Genomic DNA, 24,127 nt, shown 5'->3' on the forward strand with positions numbered 1-24,127 from the left:
AGGCGGAGCCGTAGGAAGCTCGGGAGGCAGAGCCCTAGAAGGCTCGGGAGGCTCAGGAGGCGGGGCCGAAGGAGGCTCGGGAGGCGGAGCCCTAGAAGGCTCGGGAGGATCTGGGAGCAGAGCCGTAGGAGGCTCTGGAGGCGGAGCCGTAGGAGGCTCGAGAGGTGGAGCCGTAGGATGTACGAGAGGCGGAGCCCTAGAAAGCTCTGGAGTCTCTGGGCGCAGAGCCGTAGGAGGCTCGGGAGGCGGAGCTCTGGGAAGCTCGAGAGGAGCCCTGGAAGACTCGGTAGGCGGAGCTCTGGAGAGCTCGGAAGGCGGAGCTCTGGAAAGCTCGGGAGGCTCGGAAGGCGGAGCTCTGGAAAGCTCGGGAGGCGGAGCTCTGGAAAGCTCGGAAGGTGGAGCTCTGGAAAGCTCGGGAGGCGTTGGCGCTTGGACGGTCATGGCTACAGGCGCTGGCTCAGGGACGGTCGAGGCTACAGGCGCTGGCTCAGGGACGGTTGAGGCTACAGGAGCTGGCTCAGGGACGGTCGAGGCTACAGGCGCTGGCTCACGGACATCTGAGGCTACAGGCGCTGGCTCACGGACATCTGAGGCTACAGGCACTGGCTCATTGACGTTTGAGGCTATCGGCACTGGCTCACTGACGTCTGAGGCTACAGGCGCTGGCTCGGGGACGGTCGAGGGCTCAGGCTCGCTCACCGTGGCTGACGAGGACTCAGGCTCGCTCACAGTGACATGTGTGGGCTCTGGCTCACTCACAGTGACATGCGTGGGCTCTGGCTCGCTGACCGTGGCAGGCGTAGAGAGCCCAGAGGCGGGAGCCGGGATCGAGAGAGGAGGTTCCCCAGCAGCGAATTCCTCCACGACGAGACTCACATATTCCTGCCAGGTGTAGTCTCCAATCTCCGGCAAATCATAACACCGGTGTTTAGGTACACCAATCCTGTACACGGTCTTCAGGAGGTTGTCATCCCAACCGGTGTGGGCGGCCAAGCAGGAGAAACAGTGGGAGAACTCACGGATGTTTAGATCCACTCGTGTCAGTTCCACGAAGAAAGCTGCTGGATCCATTTTGGTCTATCGTTCTGTTACGAATGAGCAGCGAAGGCAGACGAGGAGATGCGGATCCAAATGCAGCTTACTTTATTAAGTGGACAATAGATAAACACAAAGGAAAACCCTCAATGGGGAAATAAACATAAAACTGAAAACACGGGCAGGGAAAACATACCAGGCTAAACAACATTCAACAATAGACAAGGACTGAACAAAGAACCAGGGTATAAATACATGAACATGGGACAAAGGGGCCAATGAACAAACAGAACTCAAAACAAGATAACACGGTGATAAACAGAAACCAATGGCAAATTAACGAGGGAAGGTGAAAACAATGAACGGAGAACACGAACGCTAACAGGGAGACTGTGGAGCTACAAAAGGGACAAAAGTGAAAACTAAGGAATTACAAAAGTGACAAAAATGGTAAACAAAGGGCAAAGGTGAAACAAGACAAGGTATACGTAACATAAACACGATTGTTTTTTTTTTTTAAATTGAAGTTATACTTATGTGGGCTGATGGCTTCAGCAGAAGCATATATGATTGATAAACAACCACAAAGCTCACAGTAGTTATCTGTATATCAAATTTTAGAAGTTATTGTTAATAATCAATTGCCCTATGGGAAAAATAATTGGGATTTTAACTTCGGAACCAGACAGTTGCACTCTATTGAGAACTGTTAGAAGAGAAATAGAAGTAAATGTTATTGCAGTATGGCACACTTGTTTCTGAACTGTAGAGGTGAACAATGACAAGGTGAAGAATGGACAGATACTGTAGGTGTTGAATTTCAGCAATCTTCACTCACTGGGCTGTGATGAATGAAGGAAATGAAAAATTATACAATCAGAAATATTTCTTATTATAGACAGGCTTCTCTTTCCAATAGCCGAGGCAGCTTTGAAGCAGTTGTGATTTCCCTTGGGGGTGGCCGGGGGGCAGGGGTGGACACTGACGGGTTTAGAAAGAGGTGGGTCGAAGGCTGTCTGCTGTTGTACAGAAATCATCTGAGCAACCAAGCATCCGCAAGCTCTAGGACTATGAATTATAGACACGTACCCGACTCAGAGTTGACTCTCTGCCCCAGGAAACCACCCACACTTGATCTATTGATCTTTCAAAGGGGAGAAACTTACCATGTTATAAATAAAACTATCAAAGACCATCATCGCTCATCTAAATGAAGGTTTTGGAAAATAAGGCCGTCCCAAGAGATAGCTGGAACTAAGGGCCGCTTTAATTACAGCTCAAGGATCTTACTGAGACATTTATGTGCATTAGTGATGGTTTTCCATGTTTGAATCCACATTTGGTTCAAATTTATTTCTATTCTAGTTTTGGGTATTATTTATGAATGTTATTTTTGCTCAATGCTGAAATCATACATGTTCTTAGTTCTTCTGGTCTCCTTGCATATTATGTCACTCACTGTTCACAGCTTGAGGTGCTGAACTCTAAAGTCTTCATTTTCACTGGAAACACGGCATGTAATGTTGTGAAGACGAAACCGCAAACAGTAAAATGCATATTGCTTCTAAGAGAGGCGGAGTAGATATCTCTGTCAGGACGTCAAATTTTGAGTACACTTGATAGCTGTTTTAACCACCACGCAAACCACGCAATTGCGCCCCGTTAGGAATGTTCCAATAACCACTGGAGTATACGTGCGAATACGCTGTTGTCTGCGGTTCACATAAAAGGTCCACCCGGGCTCGGGATAGTTTTTCAAGTAGGACCTTGAGTTCGGGTGTTTAATTTATAAAAAAATATGCAGGCCTTCCGAACCAACACATTCTCACACCCCAACTCGTCACATATGGACGAAGCGTCCAGGTATGGCAAGCCGAAGTGTTCACAAACGCCTGACCAAATTTGTGCGCTTAGTGCACACAGAAAACGCACGCTTTTGACGCGCGTTCGACAGCCAAACACGCGTCAAAAGCGTGCGTTTTCTGTGTGCACAAATTTCACGTTAAGAACGCGCGCTTTTATGGCAAAAACGCACGCTTTTGACGCGCGTTTGGCTGTCGAACGCACGCTTTTGACGTGTCAATGTGCAATCGGACGCCTGGCCAGGCGTTTGTGAACACTTCGGCTTGCCATATCCAGGACCCCTTGGCGTCACTTACTGGGTATAATACCTTTGGCGTCATTTTTCAACGTGCAGGGTAGTCCGATAGACTTCTAAATTGTTAAACTCACCGATGAATGCGGTTAAACTCACCGATGAATGCGGTTGCCTATGAACGCGCTAAACCTTTGCTGAGAGGGCACTTTGATATCAGATTGTGAGGGTTTTTAAACATAAAAAAACAGTTGGAGGGCCAGATAAAGATGATCTGGGGGCCACCATTATACTAGCCCTGGCATAGATCATTTACTGTAGCCTATTCCTTTTTATTTTTATTTATTGCAGTCTCGACTCTCGACCCATTCGCAGCCCAAGACGTCAAATTTCAACAGGCTCCGGTTCTATCGGACTACCCTGCACGTTGAAAAATGACGCCAAAGGTATACCCAGTGCGTCAATAAGTGACGCCAAGGGGTCCTGGACGCTTCGTCCATATGTGACGAGTTTGGGTGTGAGAATGTGTTGCTCACGCAGGACCGGCACATTTTTAGACACTGTGTCAAGTTAAAATGAACTTCAGGTCTCAAAACACATGTCAAGACATCTGTGTTCTGTTTCATTCGTTGTGCTGAGTCTATTGTTTTTAGCGTAGGTGTCAGAAAAATGTAACATTCTGAACAAGTTCTGGTTGCAAAGAGGGGACTGTTTCATTGTTTAACCGTATTCCAGATTGTTCTGCATCAAGCAAAGCGATTGATAAACGTCAGTGTTTTTTACCTTAACTACTCTAGTGTGTTGAGGGGCTGCCGTTCCTTGTTTACTGTTATAAAACTGCTTCATATGTTGCTTACTATGCTTACATAAAATACAGACTTCTGCAACATGGCGAACAATACACTGCAGCATTAGAAAATAAGGTGAAATAAAAGTAGATAATACAGATGTCCATGTATTACTATTGTATACAACAAATCCTCAAAATAATAATAATAATACATCATATTATAATGACAATCTGGACGTTCATAAATAATTGATAGGTTATAATAATAATAAATAACAACTGAATTCTGAAATGTTATTGATTGCATGCATTCATTAGGCCTATCTTTAACTAGATTTCTATTTCATTAAACGTTTTGAATGTACTTGGTAACAATGGCTGATAGGTTGAATGTAAAATTATGATTTAAAATCAGTTTTAATGCAATTGTTCAAGCAAAAATGTTCTAAATGGGTCCATGGGTTGGTCGATTGCTTGGGGCCTCAGATATTGTAAACCCACCCTGTACACTTTATGGGGAATGATAAGCACAACAATCGATTCGACCCAACAGTCTTAAAGACACACACTTCAGTTATCAAACACTTTTCTGCAGTCGTGAGCTGGAAAAGACACATCTCCAACTTTCTTCGAAGCAAAATAATTTTTTTTTAGATTTTTCTTCTTCAAGTTTTAAAACTTTTCACGTTAAATATATGCAGCACTCGATCTCTAGTTGTTGTGATTTAACGTTTGTTAATTCTTTATTTTATCACAGACTCGAAGGGGCCGTTCACACCGAACGCGTTTTTCTGTTTTTAATTGTTTTTCTATGTAATCATGAGCTAGACTGACGTCTTTGACCGTGGCGCCGCGTCAAGCTGATTTTCAGCGTCTCGCACTGAAGCCCCGCGTTTTGTAGACGTTGATTCAAGTTTAAAGAACTGTTAAAACGCGTCTCGTCTCGAGACACCTGCTTTTAGCTTTATTTGTGGAGCTGTGTCTAGCTTTTTTGTTTCTGTTTTTTAGCACAAAGATGTGTTCGGTCTAAACCTTCCCTTGAAAGTAGGTAGGCTACTTCAACTGTTCAAAACGAGTCTCGAGACTCCTCTAGACTATGGTTTTTATTTTATTTTTCTAGCACAAGGACGCGTTCGGTGTATCAGTTATAGCCTACGACAAACAAACATGAAAGGTCGAATCATTCTTTAAATAATTATAATTTCCTGTCTCCCCGCGTTTCGATTTCCAATTCCAGCGTTAAGATCCTCACGGATACGTTCGCACCGTTTCTCCCTCATTTCTTTAAGCTAACTTTGCGATGAACGTCAACGCCTGAATTGCTGGTGGCTATGAGAGCGTAATGAGTAATTCGACTAAAGATCTGAGACTAAAAACGGACTGACTTTGATGGCTTCGCCCTTTAGAAAGAGGAATAGACGGAGGGATGAATGGTGGACGATGTCCTCAACTTTCTGGCTTGTACTGCTGTTGACCGGTCTGTTGATCCTGTACTGCGGTAAGAAGGTTGCTCTTCATCTTTCTGTAATTATTCCCATATGAACGGAACTATAATGCAGTGTTAAATTCAACAGCAATAATGAGTTTGCTGTGTGATAAGCTCGATATGACATGGAATAAACAAGGTGAGGAGTTTTGGATTGAGCATTTCATCCCATAGATAGAGAGATGGATGGATGGATGGATGGATATACAGACAGAAAGATATTTAGATAGACAGATAGACAGACAGATAGACAGATGGATAGATAGATAGATAGATAGATAGATAGATAGATAGATAGATAGATAGATAGATAAATAGATAGACAGACAGATAGATAGATAGATAGACAGATAGACAGAAAGATAGTTAGATTGATAAGATAGATAGACAGATAGATAGACAGACAGACAGAAAGATAGATAGATAGATAGACAGACAGATAGTTAGATAGAAAGAAAGATAGACAGATAGATAGATAATCAGACAGACAGAGAGACAGACAGATTGAAAGACAGACAGACAGACAGATAGATAGATAGACAGAAAGATAGATAGATAGATAGACAGATAGATAGATACTCACACAGACAGAGAGACAGACAGATTGAAAGACAGACAGACAGACAGACAGATAGATAGATAGATAGACAGAAAGATAGATAGATAGACAGACAGATAGATAGACAGATAGATAGATAATCAGACAGACAGACAGACAGACAGATAAATAGATAGATAGATAGATAGATAAATAATCAGACAGAAAGATAGATAGACAGACAGACAGACAGACAGAAAGATAGATCCATAGATTGATAGATAGATCCATAGATAGATCAATAGACAGAGAGATGATGGATGCCCCAAAGTCTGCCAACATGATCACACGGGAAGTCAGCATGTTGTTTCCGACAGTCCGGACAAGGATTAGATTTGGGGGGAGATTTGCTTCTTTTGATTATTGGGAGGTTACCTATCCACTAACCCCCAGAATATGCAACCCTGAGTTCCAATGCCATTTAAGATCAGCCTCGTTATGCTGACTCACCGATAAGCGTCATCTCCAATCTTCCTTTAGAATTTTTTGCATTGAATCTAGCATGATTATCTTGACCAAAAATGTGTTGCACCAACAGCGTTGGAGACCTGTCTTCGGATCCCACATTGAAGGTTGAGGGTTTGGGGTGTACACTTTATAAAAAGTACATTCCTCTTCACTTTATTAAACCCTGCTCTGCTGAAAACAACTAATTTTTGGCACCCCTCTGTCGACAATACACCTTGAAATGGAGCTCACACATGCCATAAACCCAGTAACACTTACCGCTTTGGCCACTGGGGGCAGTGTTTTGAATTTCGGTAAATAGGCCTACTGACCGATTACCCATACTACTGAGAGGTTCCTCGCTGCAGACTGTAGCGTGAGGATTTAGTGGATTTAATCATCTCTGTTGTGGATTTTGGTAACGTAGTGGATGTTTTTTTTTTTATTTATTGATTACATTGCATAGATTTGCTTAGTATTAATGTATTACACTGAGACATTTGTTTAGCTTCGCTTTTAAATATGGTCATAACGATGGATTTCGGAAATCACTTTTCCTTGTTTTTCCTCTTTAACTACAGAAAACAAATATATGAATTAAGCAATATACTCATCCTTCTTACTATATTGTACTACTCATTTTAACATCTCCTTCGCTGTACATAAATGCCATGGGGTGAATTATTTGTATATTAACATGTCGTGGTGAAACATACTTGGAAGTATGAAAAAGTGAAATTAAAGTGAATCTGGAATGCTTTAAATATGAGGAGCTCACCACACAGAACTGAATTGAGCACATGAGATGCTAAGAGTAAAAGAGTTGTGGAGCACAGAACTGCTCTGAATACACTGTAATAATGTTTATAAACAATACAGACAGGACAGAGCAGCGTGCATAGACTTTGAAGTGAACAGCTTTATTTCTTTATTAATTAAATTAAATGGGCGTAGCCCTTTGCAGTTAAATAATCACACAATGTCATAACGCAATTTAATTGTAATTAATTGTGGAGCCCTAATATATAAATGTGTGTGTGTTATATGAATATATACTGTATTAATGACCGTTAGGTATGCTACAGTATTAAAACAAAACATTAATAGATAGATGGATTTACATCTATGCATTTGGCAGACACTTTTATACAAAGCGACTTATAGAGCCCTTATTACAGGGACAATCCCCCTGGAGCAACCTGGAGTTAAGTGCCTTCCTCAAGGACACAATGGGTGGCTGTGGGAATTGAACCAGCAACCTTCTGATTACCAGTTATGTGCTTTAGCCCACTAAGCAACCACAACTGGATGGATGGATGGATGGATGGATGGATGGATGGATGGATGGATGGATGGATGGATGGATGGATAGATAGATAGATAGGTAGGTACTAAATTTAACCTAATCAGGTTCAGCCCCTTTATGTGACTAGATCAACAGTCTGGTGTTTGGGGACCAAGGAGTAAAGCCCCACGTACTCTGTCTCTCTCACCGCCTGAGTCTTCAATAGCATTGTGTTGTCCTATTGATTTCATCTATAGCATTGCATTTAGTTAGAGGACACAGCAAAATAGAGACACTTCCTCCCCAGTGGCCTTTCAGCAAATGGGCAAAAATCCCTTAATCAGTTTTATTAGAGGATGTAGCATTCCTGGAGCCTACACCCACAGCACATTGTATCTTTCAGCACAATACATTCAGAAAGGCTGTATTCTTTTCTGAGTCCCATTGCATATTGACCAGAGTACATTAAAATCTTAAGCTCATCCTCAGACAGGCCAGTAAATGGAAATCTTTATTGATCGTTCTGCAGAGCCAGCATTCACACGCCATTTTACCCCATTTTACCCCTTCAACAGATTTTAGGATGTCAAGAGTTTAGGAGGAATCATTTTATTAAGAGCAACCCCCCCACACCCCCACACTCTTTTTGTCCTATTATTTATCTTTAAAAAGCGAAAATGCACACTACAGTGCATATCTCTATATAAGCTTGAAGACAAGAATTAATGTGTTCAATGCATAAACAGAATATTCTAAAAGCAAAGTATGTTATCTCACATGCAACTGGTTCAATCAACCATTTCTCTTCATATTATTGGCCTCAAATTATTCATACCCAGAATTCGTAATACTGTATATTGATTCTCTAGTGTGGAGAGTCAAAAAGCAAAAAATTTGGTATTATTTTGTGCTGACACACTGTACACTTTTAACCTGACTGCTGTTCTCTGGCTTTTGAAATTTAAGCTAGAGTATGAAATGGCTGTGATGACCATCTGCTCTTGACCTACTAGCTTACTATGCAGAGCATGTTAAAGTCGCCCATGATAAAGTACTTGAATGAAAGCAGCCAATGCATTGTTTGCATTTGTTTTTTATAATTTTACCCTTCTGTACAGGCATATGTCTTATTATGGATGTGATAAAAGCATGCAGAGGTGGTGTGAAGACCCACAGCATTCTTTTGAACATCCTTTCAAACAAGCAAGCAAAAAAGAATGAATTTCTATGAACCGTTCTTTCCAAAGTGTGTATGAGACTCGGGAGTTGCAACAAGAAAAGTTAAAGGGATAGTTCACCCAAAACTGAAAATGGTCTCATCATTTACACACCCTCATGCCATCCCAGATGTGTCTTTTTTCTTTCTTTGCTGAACACAATTTTTTTTTTTGGAAGAATATCTCAGCTCTGTAGGTCCATACAATGCAAGTGAATGGTGACCAGAACTCAGAAGGTCCAAAAAGGATATAAAGGCAGCGTAAAAATAATCTATATGATTCCAGTGGTTAAATCCATATCTCCTGAAGCGATATGATAGATTTGGGTGAGAAACAGATCAATATTTAAGTCCTTTTTTTATTTGTCAACCAGTAAGTGGCTGAATGTGAAAGTGAAAATGTAGAATTTTCACCCTTTAAGAGCTCTTGTTGGTCGGGTTGTGACTTTAAAGTTTTAAGAGCCTGGATGTGTTTCATTCAATTTAGTCTTCAGATGCAGGAAGTGAGAAGCGAATGAGGCAGAGCTTCTCTGAGGAGCTCAGCATTTAAAGTGCAATAATACCGTCCCATCTCTGGCTTTCTATTACCTGAGCTTCAGTCCCTATAAAGTTTTTCCCCAAAGTGCACACTAAGCCAAATCAACAATGAAAACGTCTGAAGATTTCTCATTGGATATGTGCTCTTAGAGAGATTTGCAAAGTTAAAGGCACTCCTAGACCCCACTTTTGTCAAGTCAGCTATTTTAACCCTAAAATGAATATGTTGGTCAAAAATTACACAGCCTTCTACGTCTCTGCTTTATTGATTTATTTTTAACATGAAGTGGACATTTAGTTGAAAATGTTTTAAATAATTAGAGAGTTTGTATCACTACCCCTAGAATGCATATGTTGTCATATGTGACCCATATTTACTATGGTATTTAATGCACTTAAAACTGATATTACACTTGTAATACATTGATTGTTTTCATATTCCATCTGTTATGTAGTTATATGCTAAATATATGCTAAATACCATGTTCATGTTTATATTTATATGTAGTATGCAATTATTGCTGTTTGCATACTACATGTACAAATGAACATGATATTTGTCATTCCTAACAAACATATATATAGAGAGAGTAATATGGAAATATAGAGTAATACATTAATATAGAGTACAAAAGCATTTGATCTTACTACAAATATGGAAATTGCCCATATTAGTATTATATAGCCTTTTTATATATAAACCACTTTCAAATGTAAATTATTAATATAATTATTATCACAGTTAGCCTAATGTTCCTAATAAGTAGTTTAGATAAAAACTAATAAAAACATCTAGATTTCACATATTTTTGTCCCAAATCTTTTGGGGGTAGAATAGCATATGGATTTTAGAGTTAAAATAAGAGGAAGAGACAGAGTAGGCCTTAAAGGAATAGTTCACCCAGAAATCATCATCATTTATCATCCTCAAACATGTATGACATTTTCTGTGCGCCACAAATGTAGATGTTAGGCAGAATGTTAGCCTGAGACACAATTCACTTTCATTGCATCTTTTTCTATCCAGTAAAAGTCATTTTGTGCTCTATGAAGGAAAGAAAGTCTGGAAGGACAATTTGGTATTTTCATTTTTGTGTGAACTATTATTTTAAGCCCACACAAATTACATACTCATAGAATGGAACAGTGTGCGCTTAAGTGAAACATAAAATAACCCCTACACACATACTGTACACATAAAGCAATGCAAGTCACTTTGAAGATGGGTGAGCACAAAAGTAAGCCTTGAGAAAAATTTCAAAGTTACAGGACTTGACAAAGTAGTTTGTCGGTTTGTAAAATACTAATCGCCAGAGGTGCTGTTGCGCTGTGGGGGCAGGGAGAGCTTTCTGAAGGAGGTACCTTCGTAAAAACAGACAAGAGACAATCAGAAAAAATAGATAGGGGATTTTCTTTGCTCCAGTGATCCGTAGCAGAGGAAATAAACTGTTTTGGTAAAATAAACATGTTTGAAAGCAGCGCTGGAAGAGGAACGGAAAGAAATGTGAAGAGTCCATCATAAGATAACAAAATGAGCTGCTATTTTATGAAAGCAGCGGATAATGAAGCAGTTCAATTAACACGGTTGGGCTCTTTCGAAACCTTTCGCATTGTATATCTGCATTCCATTCTGACAATGTGCTGACATTGAGATCCATTCGACACTTTCAGACCAGTGTGTGATAGATCAATCCGTTTGTTTCCCCACAAAACATATTGAGGGAGAGACAGAGAGAGAGTGTAAGAGAGAGAGACACGAGAGTGTTTAAAGAGCTCATTTAATGGACACAGAGGGAGAGAAACCCTGAAGATATTTATTCAACTGGAGCAGTGTAGTTCCAGCTGATACATTCATACATTTTGAAACATGGCTTTGTTAAGCTTCATTGGCTGTCTCTGGGAAACAAAATGCCTTTACTCCTCCATCTCTCTCTGTTTCTTGATTCTGTGCTTTTTCTCAGGAGCAATAAATGCTAGAATGTATTGGCACTTTATAGTCCCAGCCATATCCTATTAATATGTGTTATATTAGGTTTTCTCGTGGTGAATCTTTAAAAATATCATCCTCAAAACTTGCAGACAGATGTAGTTTGTCATCCACCGATACCTTTCTGCACAACAGCACTGTTATGTGTTCAGACAGAAGATCAAAAGTATTTTGCACTGCGTGTTGACTGCAGCATGTCTTTTATTGAACCCCCCACCCCCACCCCCCTTGCTGTTTGGCAGGCCACACTATCCTCTGCTATGAACTCTCCCAGCTTAACTAAATCAAGTTCAAATTGAAAGCAGGAGACGTGCCAGAAGTGCCATTGTGTAAGCCTTGAATAATGTAAAGCAGCTGATGCCTTTGCTTGTTGCAGAATCTCTTTGTGGATCAAATAATTTAAGAAAAGCTTTCAAGAGTCACTCTTGTGGCAGCGCCGGCATGCTTTTTCCGGTCTCTTAAAACAAATTGTCGTATGTAAAGCTTGGCCAGCATAAAGGTTATTTTGTTTAAGTGTTCATTTATTTTGGTTTACATCCCCTCCTCCCTCTAACCCCACCTTCAATATCACCATTACTCTGCAACAACTGCAGCCACTTCCTGTTTGTATATAATTCACTTTAACCTCAGGTCAAAAGTTGAAACGGTATTGTTCATCTGCACTTTAGAAGGTACACCTGCTTGCACTGGTATACGTCTACATTTATTTTTTATTGGCTCAATGAACATTACAACAAGTAAACAAGAAAAGTCACTCGGTTATGGAATACACATACAGTGGCCCCCAACATTTTTTGGATGCTTAACTCACACTTAAAAATGTCTGAAGGTCATTGCATTAGATCCAAAATATCAAACCAAGTGGCATCTGCAAACAAATAATGCTTGTCCTTTTCTCAAGTCAAATGTCACTTTTCTTACTTTAGTTAATTTTTAGTGGATGTCTGAAGTCAGTTCCCCTCAAGTTGACACAAGTGTCCTTGCAGCAGTGTTGTAGTACTTGAGACCGGACTTGGTCTCGGACTTGGTCTCGAGACCATATTTGTATTGACTGACAATATCAGCAATCTTTACGTGTTTCCCATATTTCTGTTGGCTGTGTAAAATCAGATTTGCCCTGAATCAGATTTGAACCTGAAGAATGAATCATTCTTTTGAGTTGACTCTTTTCAGTGAATTGGCCAAACGGCTTAGCAAAACAGTCTGAATCGATTTGCGATTCAGTCCGGTTCATTCGTACCGCTATCTATCTGAATCTTTTGCACTGATTTATTACTCAGTAAAACGGGATATTGAAGAACACTCTGCTAGATGATTCTTTTGCAAGAACGTGTTCAGTCTGAATGGCTTCCATATCTTTCAGAAACGATTTAGCCAATGTTTTTGCCCCCCCCCCCAAAAAAGGAAAATCATGAATGTTAGTAAATAGTTGTTGTTTATAAGTGAACTGCACTTTTAAATGTCCAAACAATTTTAGTGCCAATGTATAATAGATTATGATTTGCACTCTTCTCTGGCAGTCTAAAGTGTTAGAGGACAGGCAGATAGACACATAAACATTCACACCTTTCAAGAACTGTTTCTCCATCTCTGCAACTGTTAAGGGCAGATGCTATATGGTTTGTCTTGAAAATGTTCTTGTGTGCTTTGCATAGCAACGAAAGGAAAATGGTATAAATTCTGCGCTGAATATAGAAGGAATGTATTTCCATCTGGCCTGTGGGCAGTAAAATTCATAAAGTGCCCAGTCTTTTACAAGCACTTTAACTTTTTTCTTCTCTCAATTTATTGGTAATGCCACCAACCGTTTGAGAAAATGTAGTTATCCTCAGTGGAATACCTTCTCGTGATTACATCTCTGGTCGAAACAATATTTTAGTCAAAGCCATATTTCATTTTAGTGATCCATAACAATATATTTGCTTCAGTCATTGCTAATAAAATCATCAGACTTAAGTTCTGCCATTGAATCGGCTGTGTACTGTGTAGTGCAAATAGAAACCCTGTGTGAGTTTGGAAATCCTTTTATAAAATGAGTAGTTCTGACTCTAAATTCTGATCGGATGAGCCATGCTCATTGTTAATAAATGCACAAATGCGACCACACATTCAATATTAATGCAACCGCAAACAACCTTCAATTAGAATGATGAACATTTGTATTACTTGGTGGGCAAATTGTCTATTGTGATCATTATCAATGATTAAATTAACTGTTTATTTTGTTAACTTGACAAATCAATCAATCAACCAACCAACCAGTCTGTCCGTCTGTTCGTCTGTCTATCAAAAATATTACAGTATATCCACTGTATGGCAACAGATTACAAGCAATATTTTTACCATGATTAAGAGGGATTTAGGCCATCCATTTTACGTCATGCCTAAGAAAACACCTTTCCTGTTGTAAATTCACTGTAACACAGTCTCTTGTGGCTTATAATTTACAAATGCCACTGAGGAGTTTCTCACTGTGACGAGTGATGTATCACTTCAGAAGCTTGGTCGCACAAGCAAGACTCTTCTGTGTTTTAACAAGTCAAGGGAATACATGGTTACAACTTGATAATCTGCTCCTATTTCATTCAGAGAAAAAAATGTTAAGCCCCATTGCTTGCCCACTGCACCTTGTCTAAATGATTTGTCCAAAGCTTCAAAAACTGCTTACTATCCACATATCTGCCTTTGTGGATGGAATTTAGGAATCTGTCAATAATTCATTTCACTCACGCCATCCATTCCACAAACATTTGCTTCAGTAATGTGGCCTGGTGCATCAAGGTCAATGGGCAAAATATTAGTCCTGTCCAGTCAATACGGTCCTGCACTGCATGGAAAAGAAAGATCTGCTGTCTTCCAAAATGGAGAAGGGTTAATTGTCATGCCCATTTAAGAAAACGTTTTATACTCAAATGTGGCATTGTGGGGCTGGTGGTTTCAAATACACCAAGGCACATCTGTTTAAGACAGTAAATATTGACTTAAATGTGTCTCTGCAGGTTTACACTACAGCCTGTCAGACCATTTTCCACTTCTCTTTGAAACACACACCCAGACACACACATGCTGTAGTCTGGCCCAAATTAGTCTGAGAAGATTGATTGCAAAATTCTTTGTGGGCAGGCGAAAAAAAGAGAGCCCATGCCTTCTTATCACTCAACGTATCCAGACTTGTCACTATTTCCCACCTCTCTTTGATTTTGATCTTTACCATCGGCTTTCCTCTCTGACTGTCGAAATAAACTGTGAGGCCTAATTCTTTCTGATTACCTCTGAAAGCAGAGACATATTGCTAACCTCTCCTTTCGCAGGATAAAGTTACAGTTCTATATTGTAGTTTGAAGTATTCAGAGGCCCAAAAATGTATTTGGACTCTTAAGAAATATGTTTAGCAATTCTCAAACTAAGTGCCATTTTTTAAAAAAAGATAGCACAAACACACTTTTCAGGCAATGTATATGATATTGATGCTCTTGTGTCTGAATGGGAGCAAATCCCCACAACTATGTTCCAATATATTGTGGAAATCCTCAGAAGATTGGGAGCTGTTGGAGGACTAACTCCCTATAAATGCCAGTGGTTTTGAAAATAAATGCGCAACAAGCACATGGGTGTGGCATTCGGCTGTACACATATTTTTGCCATATTGTATAATTTTTGAGCAACTGTATGTTTCCAGAGTCTGAAATATACATGGATTAACATATCTTGGGAACAGAAAAGATATTGCTGAAATGCAGCAGACTTACTGGAATGCACATTGTGGTATTTGTGAATATGTTCTGAAGGCAGATGTCACATTTAATGGGAATCATCCAAATTGGATTGCACAACCCAAACTGTAATAAGGATGTGCTATGCACTTAGAGACATTGTGTGGGGGTGGAATCCTTTGGTTGTTAAGTATATAAATTTCTTCTCATCTACATGCTTCTTGTAGTATCTATTATTAGGCTAATATCTGTCTTGACTTATTATGCTGAATTGGAATAAAGGTTTTACACCCAGTGCCAGATGATCCTGTAGTTAGAACACCTGTCAGAGCAGAAAGTCATACATCTGCACATCATATCTGTTTGATTATGAAAAGAGATGTGAGTCATTACACATGCTATTCATTCATTACCAAACCCTTTTGCCTTGGGAGAATGTTGTTTTTGTCTCACAATAATTCATCTAGCATCTAATACTCTCATTAGCATGAGATAAATGTTTCGTTTACAAGTAATCTTTCTCATTTGGAATCTAAAGTTTGCTGCTGATGTGCTTTAAGCAATCTATTTCACAGAAGTGCTCTGAAGAAATGGATTTTGTCTCTCTAATTCAAAATCAAGGAAAGGGATTAAGATAAAAAGACAAACAGAGGCTTGTCCCTGCATTGATCTGAGAGATTAAGCCCAAAATTGAAATGGTGAGGTTTTCAGTTCAGTTTAAGGTGTCGCAATGGGTGTAGAATTTCAACTGTTACATTGACTTAACACTGTTACTAAATATTTCATGCATAAAGTGCTGTAATCTCGATGAAAATAGTTCAAAATTAAATATTCATAATTGTTCTCAGAACATTTGATTTGCAGGGTTGGCAATGATTGCAGATTGCAGGATTTAACTCGCCATGAATAGATTTACCTTACATACACCACAAATAGAACAAAATAGGGTACTGGTCTGTTTCTTATTGTTTCTATAGAAACATATTACACCAATAGACCAAGAGTTTCATCACATGGAACGGAGAGCTAGCCTATATCACGCCAATATCGCTTTCCAATGTCTCTTCAGAGACGTTGCAATTGCTATGGAAAACAAATGTAAATAGTAAATAAATAAAAAGCAGGCTTAATAAATTGGAACTGTGGGTGTGTTGTCCAACCACATATTTCCATACAGTACTTTCAACAAACACTGCAGAGTCAAATATAGATATTCCCCTTAGACGACATGGAAATTGAGAGAAAGAGAGATCTGTAGGAGATATATTGGCAACACGGGGGGAACACGTTTTTATAGGGCAGGATATTTCAGTAGCAGCTTGACTTTGCAGTGGTGCGGTATTCTGAACATATTTAATTGGGTCCCCGCTGATTGATTGCCATTCTTCCACTGAAGCTCAGAGTACGTGAGAACAATATGAGAATGTGATGGGATGTCACATGTGGACAGCTGTACTTGGGGGCTAAGATGAAAAGTGGCATTAACGGAAAAGAAAATTGATTACTCATGAATCTGAATATATGTATTAAAATAGATCATAATCAATTATATTTTGAAGAGACAAACCCAACCACAATCCATTACTGGATAAAGTAGCGTTTTCCAAGAAGGTTAAAACTCCAAAGAAATCAAAAAATAAGCCATGTCCCTAAATTCTCTGGATTAATGGATACATTTAGATACTAATTATTTAAGACACTACTTATTTGGTCATTGAAAATAATTTTAGATGGATAATTTTAATTGCTGGGAGTCAGGGTTTGCCTATACCAAATGTTACCACAACCAAATGACCTACTGTAATCACCACTCAATGGAAAGCGGCTTGATAAACATAATAAATAATGTCTAGAATAGGGTTAGGTCATAGAAAATATTATTAGCACAGTAAAAAGCAATAGAAGTCCCTACCATGATAGAAAAACATGCATGTGTATGTACTTAGCTATAGTTTGAGTACAAAGTTGTTCCCAGAAGTGAGCTTAATCTGACAAAACCTCCCTTTGGGTACATTTTAGGACATCCTCATTTGGGGAAAAACTATCCATTCATAAATTATAAGTTTTTGTTTGTTTCGCAATACGTGGAGGAGGCATTGTTATTAGTATCCTTGATATTAATAATTGACTACATGTATGACCTGCGTTCTTGCTGTAAACATGCTTCACGCACCTTTGGGGACAATGGGGCTAAAGGCACACCTTAAGGAAAATTGTCATTTGAATGGTCACAAAATGTATCAAGATTGGAAAAAAAATATTTTTACTGAATATTGATGGAACATCGTCATTTGTTTGAAATTAAATAATAACAGAAGGGTGTTTTGATTGAAATTCTGTTTTTAAAAAGGTGGAAAGGTATTTTTTTTTACCCCACACTTAAAAGGCCCCCGGGGGGTTTATATTGACATCATGTAGATATAGGGGCAGTAGTTATAGTGGAACATTTGTCAACTAATGCTAACAGTTTTGAGACAGCAAGATGCTTTTTTTGAGTAATACATTAAGGTAATGATTAATAAAAAAAACACGTCATAAAAGGGGGCACCATTTCCTATTAATTTTCATCTCATGTGGCATTTCATAACATCTCAAATGTGATTGGATCAGTGCATTCACCCCACTTTCGAAAAACAATGTGTTTCTTGGAGGCCTTTGCGACAGGAGGTATTTTTGCCCCAAATGCTATCCCTTTAGACAGTTATTGAAAAACTTTTGACTAAACCAATTTGAACAAAACGCAAAAATAACAAATAACTATTGTGTTTAAAAATAAATTTTATAATTTAAATAATTGCCTTTGGCTACTTTGCAACATTTGGACATAAAAAAATTATTAAATATTAGAACAGATTTCCTCAAAATCAACCTTTAGTACACGCAATGATCTCATGTATCAGGAACATTTCGCAGTGCATACTATTGACAAAGAGGTGTTTAGGAAAGTGCTCTGGTATTTTTTTGTTGCTATTTAGTTGGGAGATTGGGAGAAAATTAAAATCCTGTCTATAAACGTTAAATGCAATAAAGGTCCAAAATGTGATAATTTTTGATTTTAAAAGATATGTTTTTTTTAAGTTCACACAGGACAAGACAAACATTGTGTGTGCATTGCTAACAATTTACCTGTTTCAGTCATTTTTTCTTTCTGTAATGCTGTCTCAAAGAGAAAAAAATAATATAATTTGAATTTCTTTACATCACTGATGTATCTGTAAAATGACATGACTGTGTCATCATGGCTAGTAAAAAGAAAATACACAAAATTATTTACTGCCATTAAGTTGTCCCTAATTTTTTCCCCCATGAGAATCTTAACACAATCTTAAAGAATCCTAACTCTGCTCTTTTCCATACAAAAACATAATGTATGGAAGTATTGAAAAAGTTCATATTGAAAAAAAAACAGCATATGGCTATGAACAACATAAGGGTGTGTAAATGAGTAAAATAACATTTACAATTTTTAGGTGAACTACTCCTTTAAAGCGATCTAACTTTTGGCACTCTAGCGGTTAAGAAATAAAACTGCATTTGTCTTGCAGAAGAACATTGTTTTGGTTGTGGTTCGGCTCTTTTCCTCTGCGTAGATGAATGTGGTTCGAGGCACCGGTGTACACATGACTACAGGACATCTTATCAGAGCCAATGGACAAATAAATAACGAAATAAGGAAAAGACAGATATCTGAAAACATGTCATCTGAGAAGATAAGTGCCATATCTTATGCTGTTGTTTTGACTTATTGGAAACATTGATGTTTTGAAATAAATGACGTTACAAAAGTTAGGCAACGTTCGTTAACATTAGACATAACGATTGCTTGTCTGAAAAGGTCAAACATTGAAACGTTGTGTCATTGTTTCAAGACTCCCATGTCCTTGGCAAGCATAGGACTAAAGGATTTATTTATATAAATGATTCCCGTTATAAAGAAAAATACACACGTGTGTTAGCAAGTGAAAAGATCTGCACCGATTACAGTATAATTATTGCATTTCCCTACACATACACAGACATGTTTACACAAATACACATAAACCATATCAATAAAATGTCTTACCTGTTGAGTAAGATAAAAGCCATCTCTGGGTCACTTTAAATCCTTTCAGATCTCTGAGTTATCGCCACCTCTGAAAAGCCGATGTTGATTCAGGTTTTATGGACTCTGTCGCTTTCCCTTTTTGCTTGTAGGTTCTGCTCTGTTCAGAGTTTCTTTGTTTTCACAACCGGTGATTCCCCGGAGGTTTGCCATTTTGAATTATCCATGGTCAATTTTTCTCATCCATTGTGACAACAAACATTCATCTTCACGCTACTCCCACACCATACACGCTACAGTAGACGAAGCTTATTTTTCTGTGTACGGATATGACATGAACACGCACGGGCAAATGACGTCCTGACAGCTCTAAAATATTTAGAATATATTATCATTATTATAGGTTTATCAAAGTGTATTTGGGTAAAGTAAAGACATGGTTTGGAAGGTGGATTTTTTTCATTATCTTAGATAATGTCAAGGAAAATGTCTAAAAATCTTATTCAAAGCTTGCCAGACATCCATTCAATTATTTTACAATATACAAATTTGCTCTGTCTTGAGCCTGATACGCTGAAAACTACTTTTCAAAATCACAGTTATAAATGACATACGAATCACGTAGGCCTACTGTAATGACATATTTTCAATTCAAAATGATGAACATAATTTGCACCCTTGGAAACTACTGTTGGTCGGAACAGCACTCAATCATAAAACAGTGGGCAAACATTGCATGTTTAGATACTTACAACTTACATGACACAATACATAAGAAATGGAAAATGGAAAAATAATCTGAATATATTCTAAATATTGGAGCTGTAATACAAACTCCCTTTTAATATAAAAAAATTGAAAACATTAGCTCACATTAAGACATCTTAATTTAGGAATTCCTGGAATGTTAGATGTCTTCATATGCAAAATACAGGCTAACACAAAATTCATGCATTTTAGAGTATAGAGAAAAAAGTACTTTTGTTAGTTGGCCTACTGTAACCGGGTGTATTCACCAACCGCACTCACTCTAGAAAGCGGAATCGCCCGGAGATTGACAGTTTTAACAGTGATGACGTCGATATTAAACCAAGAAGAAACTCGCGTGCTAACCCGCAGCGTAACATGAGTCGCTCGAGCACTACGCGCGCGCGTCTTTGGGATGCATATAGCGTGCGCACAGTTTCTACTAGGAAGTCAACGGAATGATGCAGTACACTAGAGAGACTCCTCACATGAGACTGGACATATTTGATGTCTTTTCCTTGACTTTAAAGACAGACGGAATTCCGGCGGGCGACTTGCTAGTGCAGCGCGAGGCTCGTTTGTGGATGTGCCAAGACACGCGGAATGACTGTCTGAATTAAATGAACTGAAAAGCAAACAGCGGCAAACGCATTGAATAAGGATTTCTTTACTTTCAGTTTTAGTCTCAAGTTCTCCTGACTGATACACTGGAGAGGGGTTCGTCATTGAATGCGGATGCTTTTGCGTAAAGAGCCTGTTACATATTTTGGGTCTACCAGCGAGAAAGAGACTATGCAACTGTTAACGTTTTTCCCCCTTTATGGCGTGTTGAAACTCTCTTGTATTGAACTTTAATCGTAATGAATAGAAACCTGTCGCACGAGCAGTTCTGGACATTTCAAGAGGGGCTTTTCTGCATGGAAAGTGTCTCTCCCGAAAAGACTGTTCTTCCTCAGAATAAGGGAATGTTTATTCAGTGCGTTTTAACGATGCTGCGTTGAGTCGGAATGGATTTGCTGTTTTAAACGCGTCAGTCCGTGCCAGATCGTAAGAAAGATGCAGCATCTCCGTGCGGCGTGGGCGCTCGCGGGAGCAGCGGTGGGCTTTTTTTTATTGTTCTTGATTCAAGCACATTTAGAAGGTAAGCCATGTACCAAACCATAATTGTCATAATTCTTTTTTATTTATTTTTTTAAATACATTGCATTATCCATGTTACACATATTACATATTATTATAGCTAATTACAAAAAAAAAAAAAAAAAAGCAAAGGAATTTTTTTAAATTACAAACATCCCCGAAAACAATCACATATAGCCTAAAATGTCTAGTATGTAATTAATATGTAATTGATATGTAATAACAGTAATATTACTCGCTCCACAAGAGCGCTTTTGACCCTTGTTTGATGTATTCACATCATTCACATAATGTAGTTTTCGGGAGTATCATACACTACAAGTGTTGAGTTCTATCAGCATAGGTGTATCAGTGATACAAATAGAATAGAAATGGATAAAGACATGACATTTGATGTAGTTCGCAATTGCCAGCACTTCAGTCTGGCTTAGGGGCAAGGAGATCTGTTTGGATTATTATTTCATTTATTAACTCATGGATATGCCATGCTGGTATAGCAATATCATTTACTAAACCTCTTTGCAACTCAAATAAACAGCAACAATCAATCACTTAGTCTAAAGTGAGAGTAGATGTTATAATATGTTGATATCAACACAATTAGCTGTTGTAGTTTAATTCACTGTCATTTGTCATTTGTCATTCTGTTATATTGTGAGAATCCCTTTGACCAAATTGCAAGGAAATATTGGTATGCACTTAAAGCACTAGTTTACCCTAAAATGACAATTCTGGCCTTTATTACTCACCCTCCTGTCGTTTTGAACCTGGATGACTTTGCCCCCCGAATAAAGTTATTTTTTTTTTGGTTGCTATTTTCCATGCAGTTACACTGAAAGGTTAACTCCCAAAAATATTTTAAGATTTGCATAATATCGTGAAATCAAACTGAATTGACTAATCTTTAATAAATTAAAAACAAACAAAAAAATCTAAATATTATGAATTTTATTAATTTAATTTTGAATAATCTTGAAATAGTCCTATGACCGCATTTATAATTCTTTTATGGTGCTTTTGCATCCTTTGTGAATCGTAAAAGCCTCAGTACACATATTTTAGCCGATTTACACAATACAATATGATGGAATTTTGTTATAAAAATGAAATTTTCAAATCTTAAAAATAGGCTAAAATAATTTTTGAGTGTACTGAAGCTTTTGAGATTTGAAAAGAACGCAAAAGTACCATAAAAGAATGATAAATGTGGTCATAGGACAATTCCAAGTCTTCTGAAGCCATATGATAGCTTTGTTGTTAGAAACAGATAAAATTTAAGTTAAACAGAATATCTTCTTTTGTGTTCCATGGGAGAATGAAAGTCAGGTTTAAAACAACATGAAGGGGAGCGAATAATGAGAACATTTTCAATTTTGGGCAAACTATTCCTTTTAAAAAATCTAGCAAACTAACCTTCTTTGAGCAGACCATCATCACTGGTGTTTTTCTGTAAATAGATAGATAGATAGATAGATAGATAGATAGATAGATAGATAGATAGATAGATAGATAGATAGATAGATAGATAGATAGATAGATAGATAGATGAAAGAAAGAAAGAAAGAAAGAAAGAAAGAAAGAAAGAAAGAAAGAATACAAAATGTTCCAGTTCTTGAGATGATGATGTGACACCCTGAAGCTCGTTCTGAGATTTTTTTGTTTTCCATGCACTCTAGAGAGAAAAAGCGAGAAACTCTGCCCCATAAAATTGATCCATGGTGCATAAGTGTACCAGTATAATGCTCAGTGTCAAAAAGTTGAGGCATGTTCATGACCGGTGGCTAATATATTTCTTTTTGCCCTGAGAAGAGATCATTATTTTTCTATATTCTAGTCCTTTCTCACCACAGAAAACGGATCTATATACAGAATAAAGACCCATTGGAATATAATTTTGATCGAAAGCCCTCACAGATCATCACTATATTTAAACAATCAATTTACTTCTATGTGAATTAATAGTACTATCAATCTTTCATTGTGCTAAATCAGTATAGGTGTAAGGTTGAGCATTGGTCTCATGGTCTGCTCAATCACCCATTATGTGAGAGCTAGCTTTGAACAGCTTAAAGGTTTGAGTTGGCCTGCCGCCTTGGCAAACAACACATGTTGGCTGGTTGCTACAGTAACTGGGCTTTTAAGAAAATAATTGGAGAATGCATGGGTTTGCTTCTCACAAAGTGCCAAGGAACCTTGTGATACAGTGAACCACAGGAGGCATCTGCCCCAACACCTTTCATTTCTTACAGAAGGAGAGTTAGGTGTTTGATATTGTAATGCACTAGTCTTAGATCTGTGCTCACATTTTCCAACATTTCTCCATTTATTCACTTCTTTATGCCAGTTTTAAATACCACTTATTTTATTTGCATATACTGCATTTCGAAATGCACTCTTTATTTTCATTAAATTGATTGTATAAACAAGAGAACATCTAAAATAAAAAAAAGATATATAATTTTTGTATTATATTTACTTTCTAAATACACATCCCTTGTCATACTGTGCACAATTAATCAGTGCATGTTTTTCTAATGAAAAAAAAAGTTAGATTTTTAGTCTCATCAAAATGTAATACTTGCTCCAGCTTTGACAGGACTTTTCTTTTTGGCTGATGTCACCTTTCTAAAATATTGCGGGTGCTGGTGATGTTTCAGGAGGAAAGTAGTTGTTGGCAATCGTCTGCAAACTCACAGTCAGGTCTGGCTCCATGAACGCCCACTTGCACACCTCTTTTCCTTCATATTATTGTAAATATTAATGTTTCACTCAGATTATCACTAAAAGAATTGAAAGTGGTTACACATGATGTTTCGTCTTGACTTTAATATTAATGCTAATAATAAAAACAGACTTTGTGTTGATGCTGTTTTTTTCTCATTTTGTCTTTGATTACTATATTGTGATGTAGCCTTGGTATAGTATATACCACAAAATAAGGAAAGAAGGAGAAAAATGATCAGACATGAAGTAGTATTTCTAGATTAATCATTGTCACTTGCGTTTTTA

At 38.1% G+C, this 24,127-nt stretch overlaps 1 protein-coding gene across 2 annotated transcripts in view; it reads left to right on the top strand.

Moving 5' to 3' along the window:
* Positions 1-4,780: 4,780 nt before the first annotated feature.
* The window catches only part of LOC127640611 (chemokine-like protein TAFA-5), a 59,332-nt gene continuing 39,985 nt past the window's right edge, over positions 4,781-24,127 (top strand). Inside the window, exon 1 of one of the 2 annotated variants that reach the window (XM_052123262.1) lies at positions 4,781-5,418. In XM_052123262.1, coding sequence (XP_051979222.1) covers positions 5,310-5,418 — 109 coding nt within the window. In that variant the 5' untranslated portion in view covers positions 4,781-5,309. Of the gene's footprint in view, positions 5,419-20,375; positions 21,120-24,127 lie in introns of those variants that run through there. The other variant, XM_052123263.1, reaches the window with a different exon arrangement.

This window comes from Xyrauchen texanus, chromosome 49, assembly GCF_025860055.1.
Source record: "Xyrauchen texanus isolate HMW12.3.18 chromosome 49, RBS_HiC_50CHRs, whole genome shotgun sequence".
Classification (NCBI taxonomy): Eukaryota; Metazoa; Chordata; class Actinopteri; order Cypriniformes; family Catostomidae; genus Xyrauchen; species Xyrauchen texanus.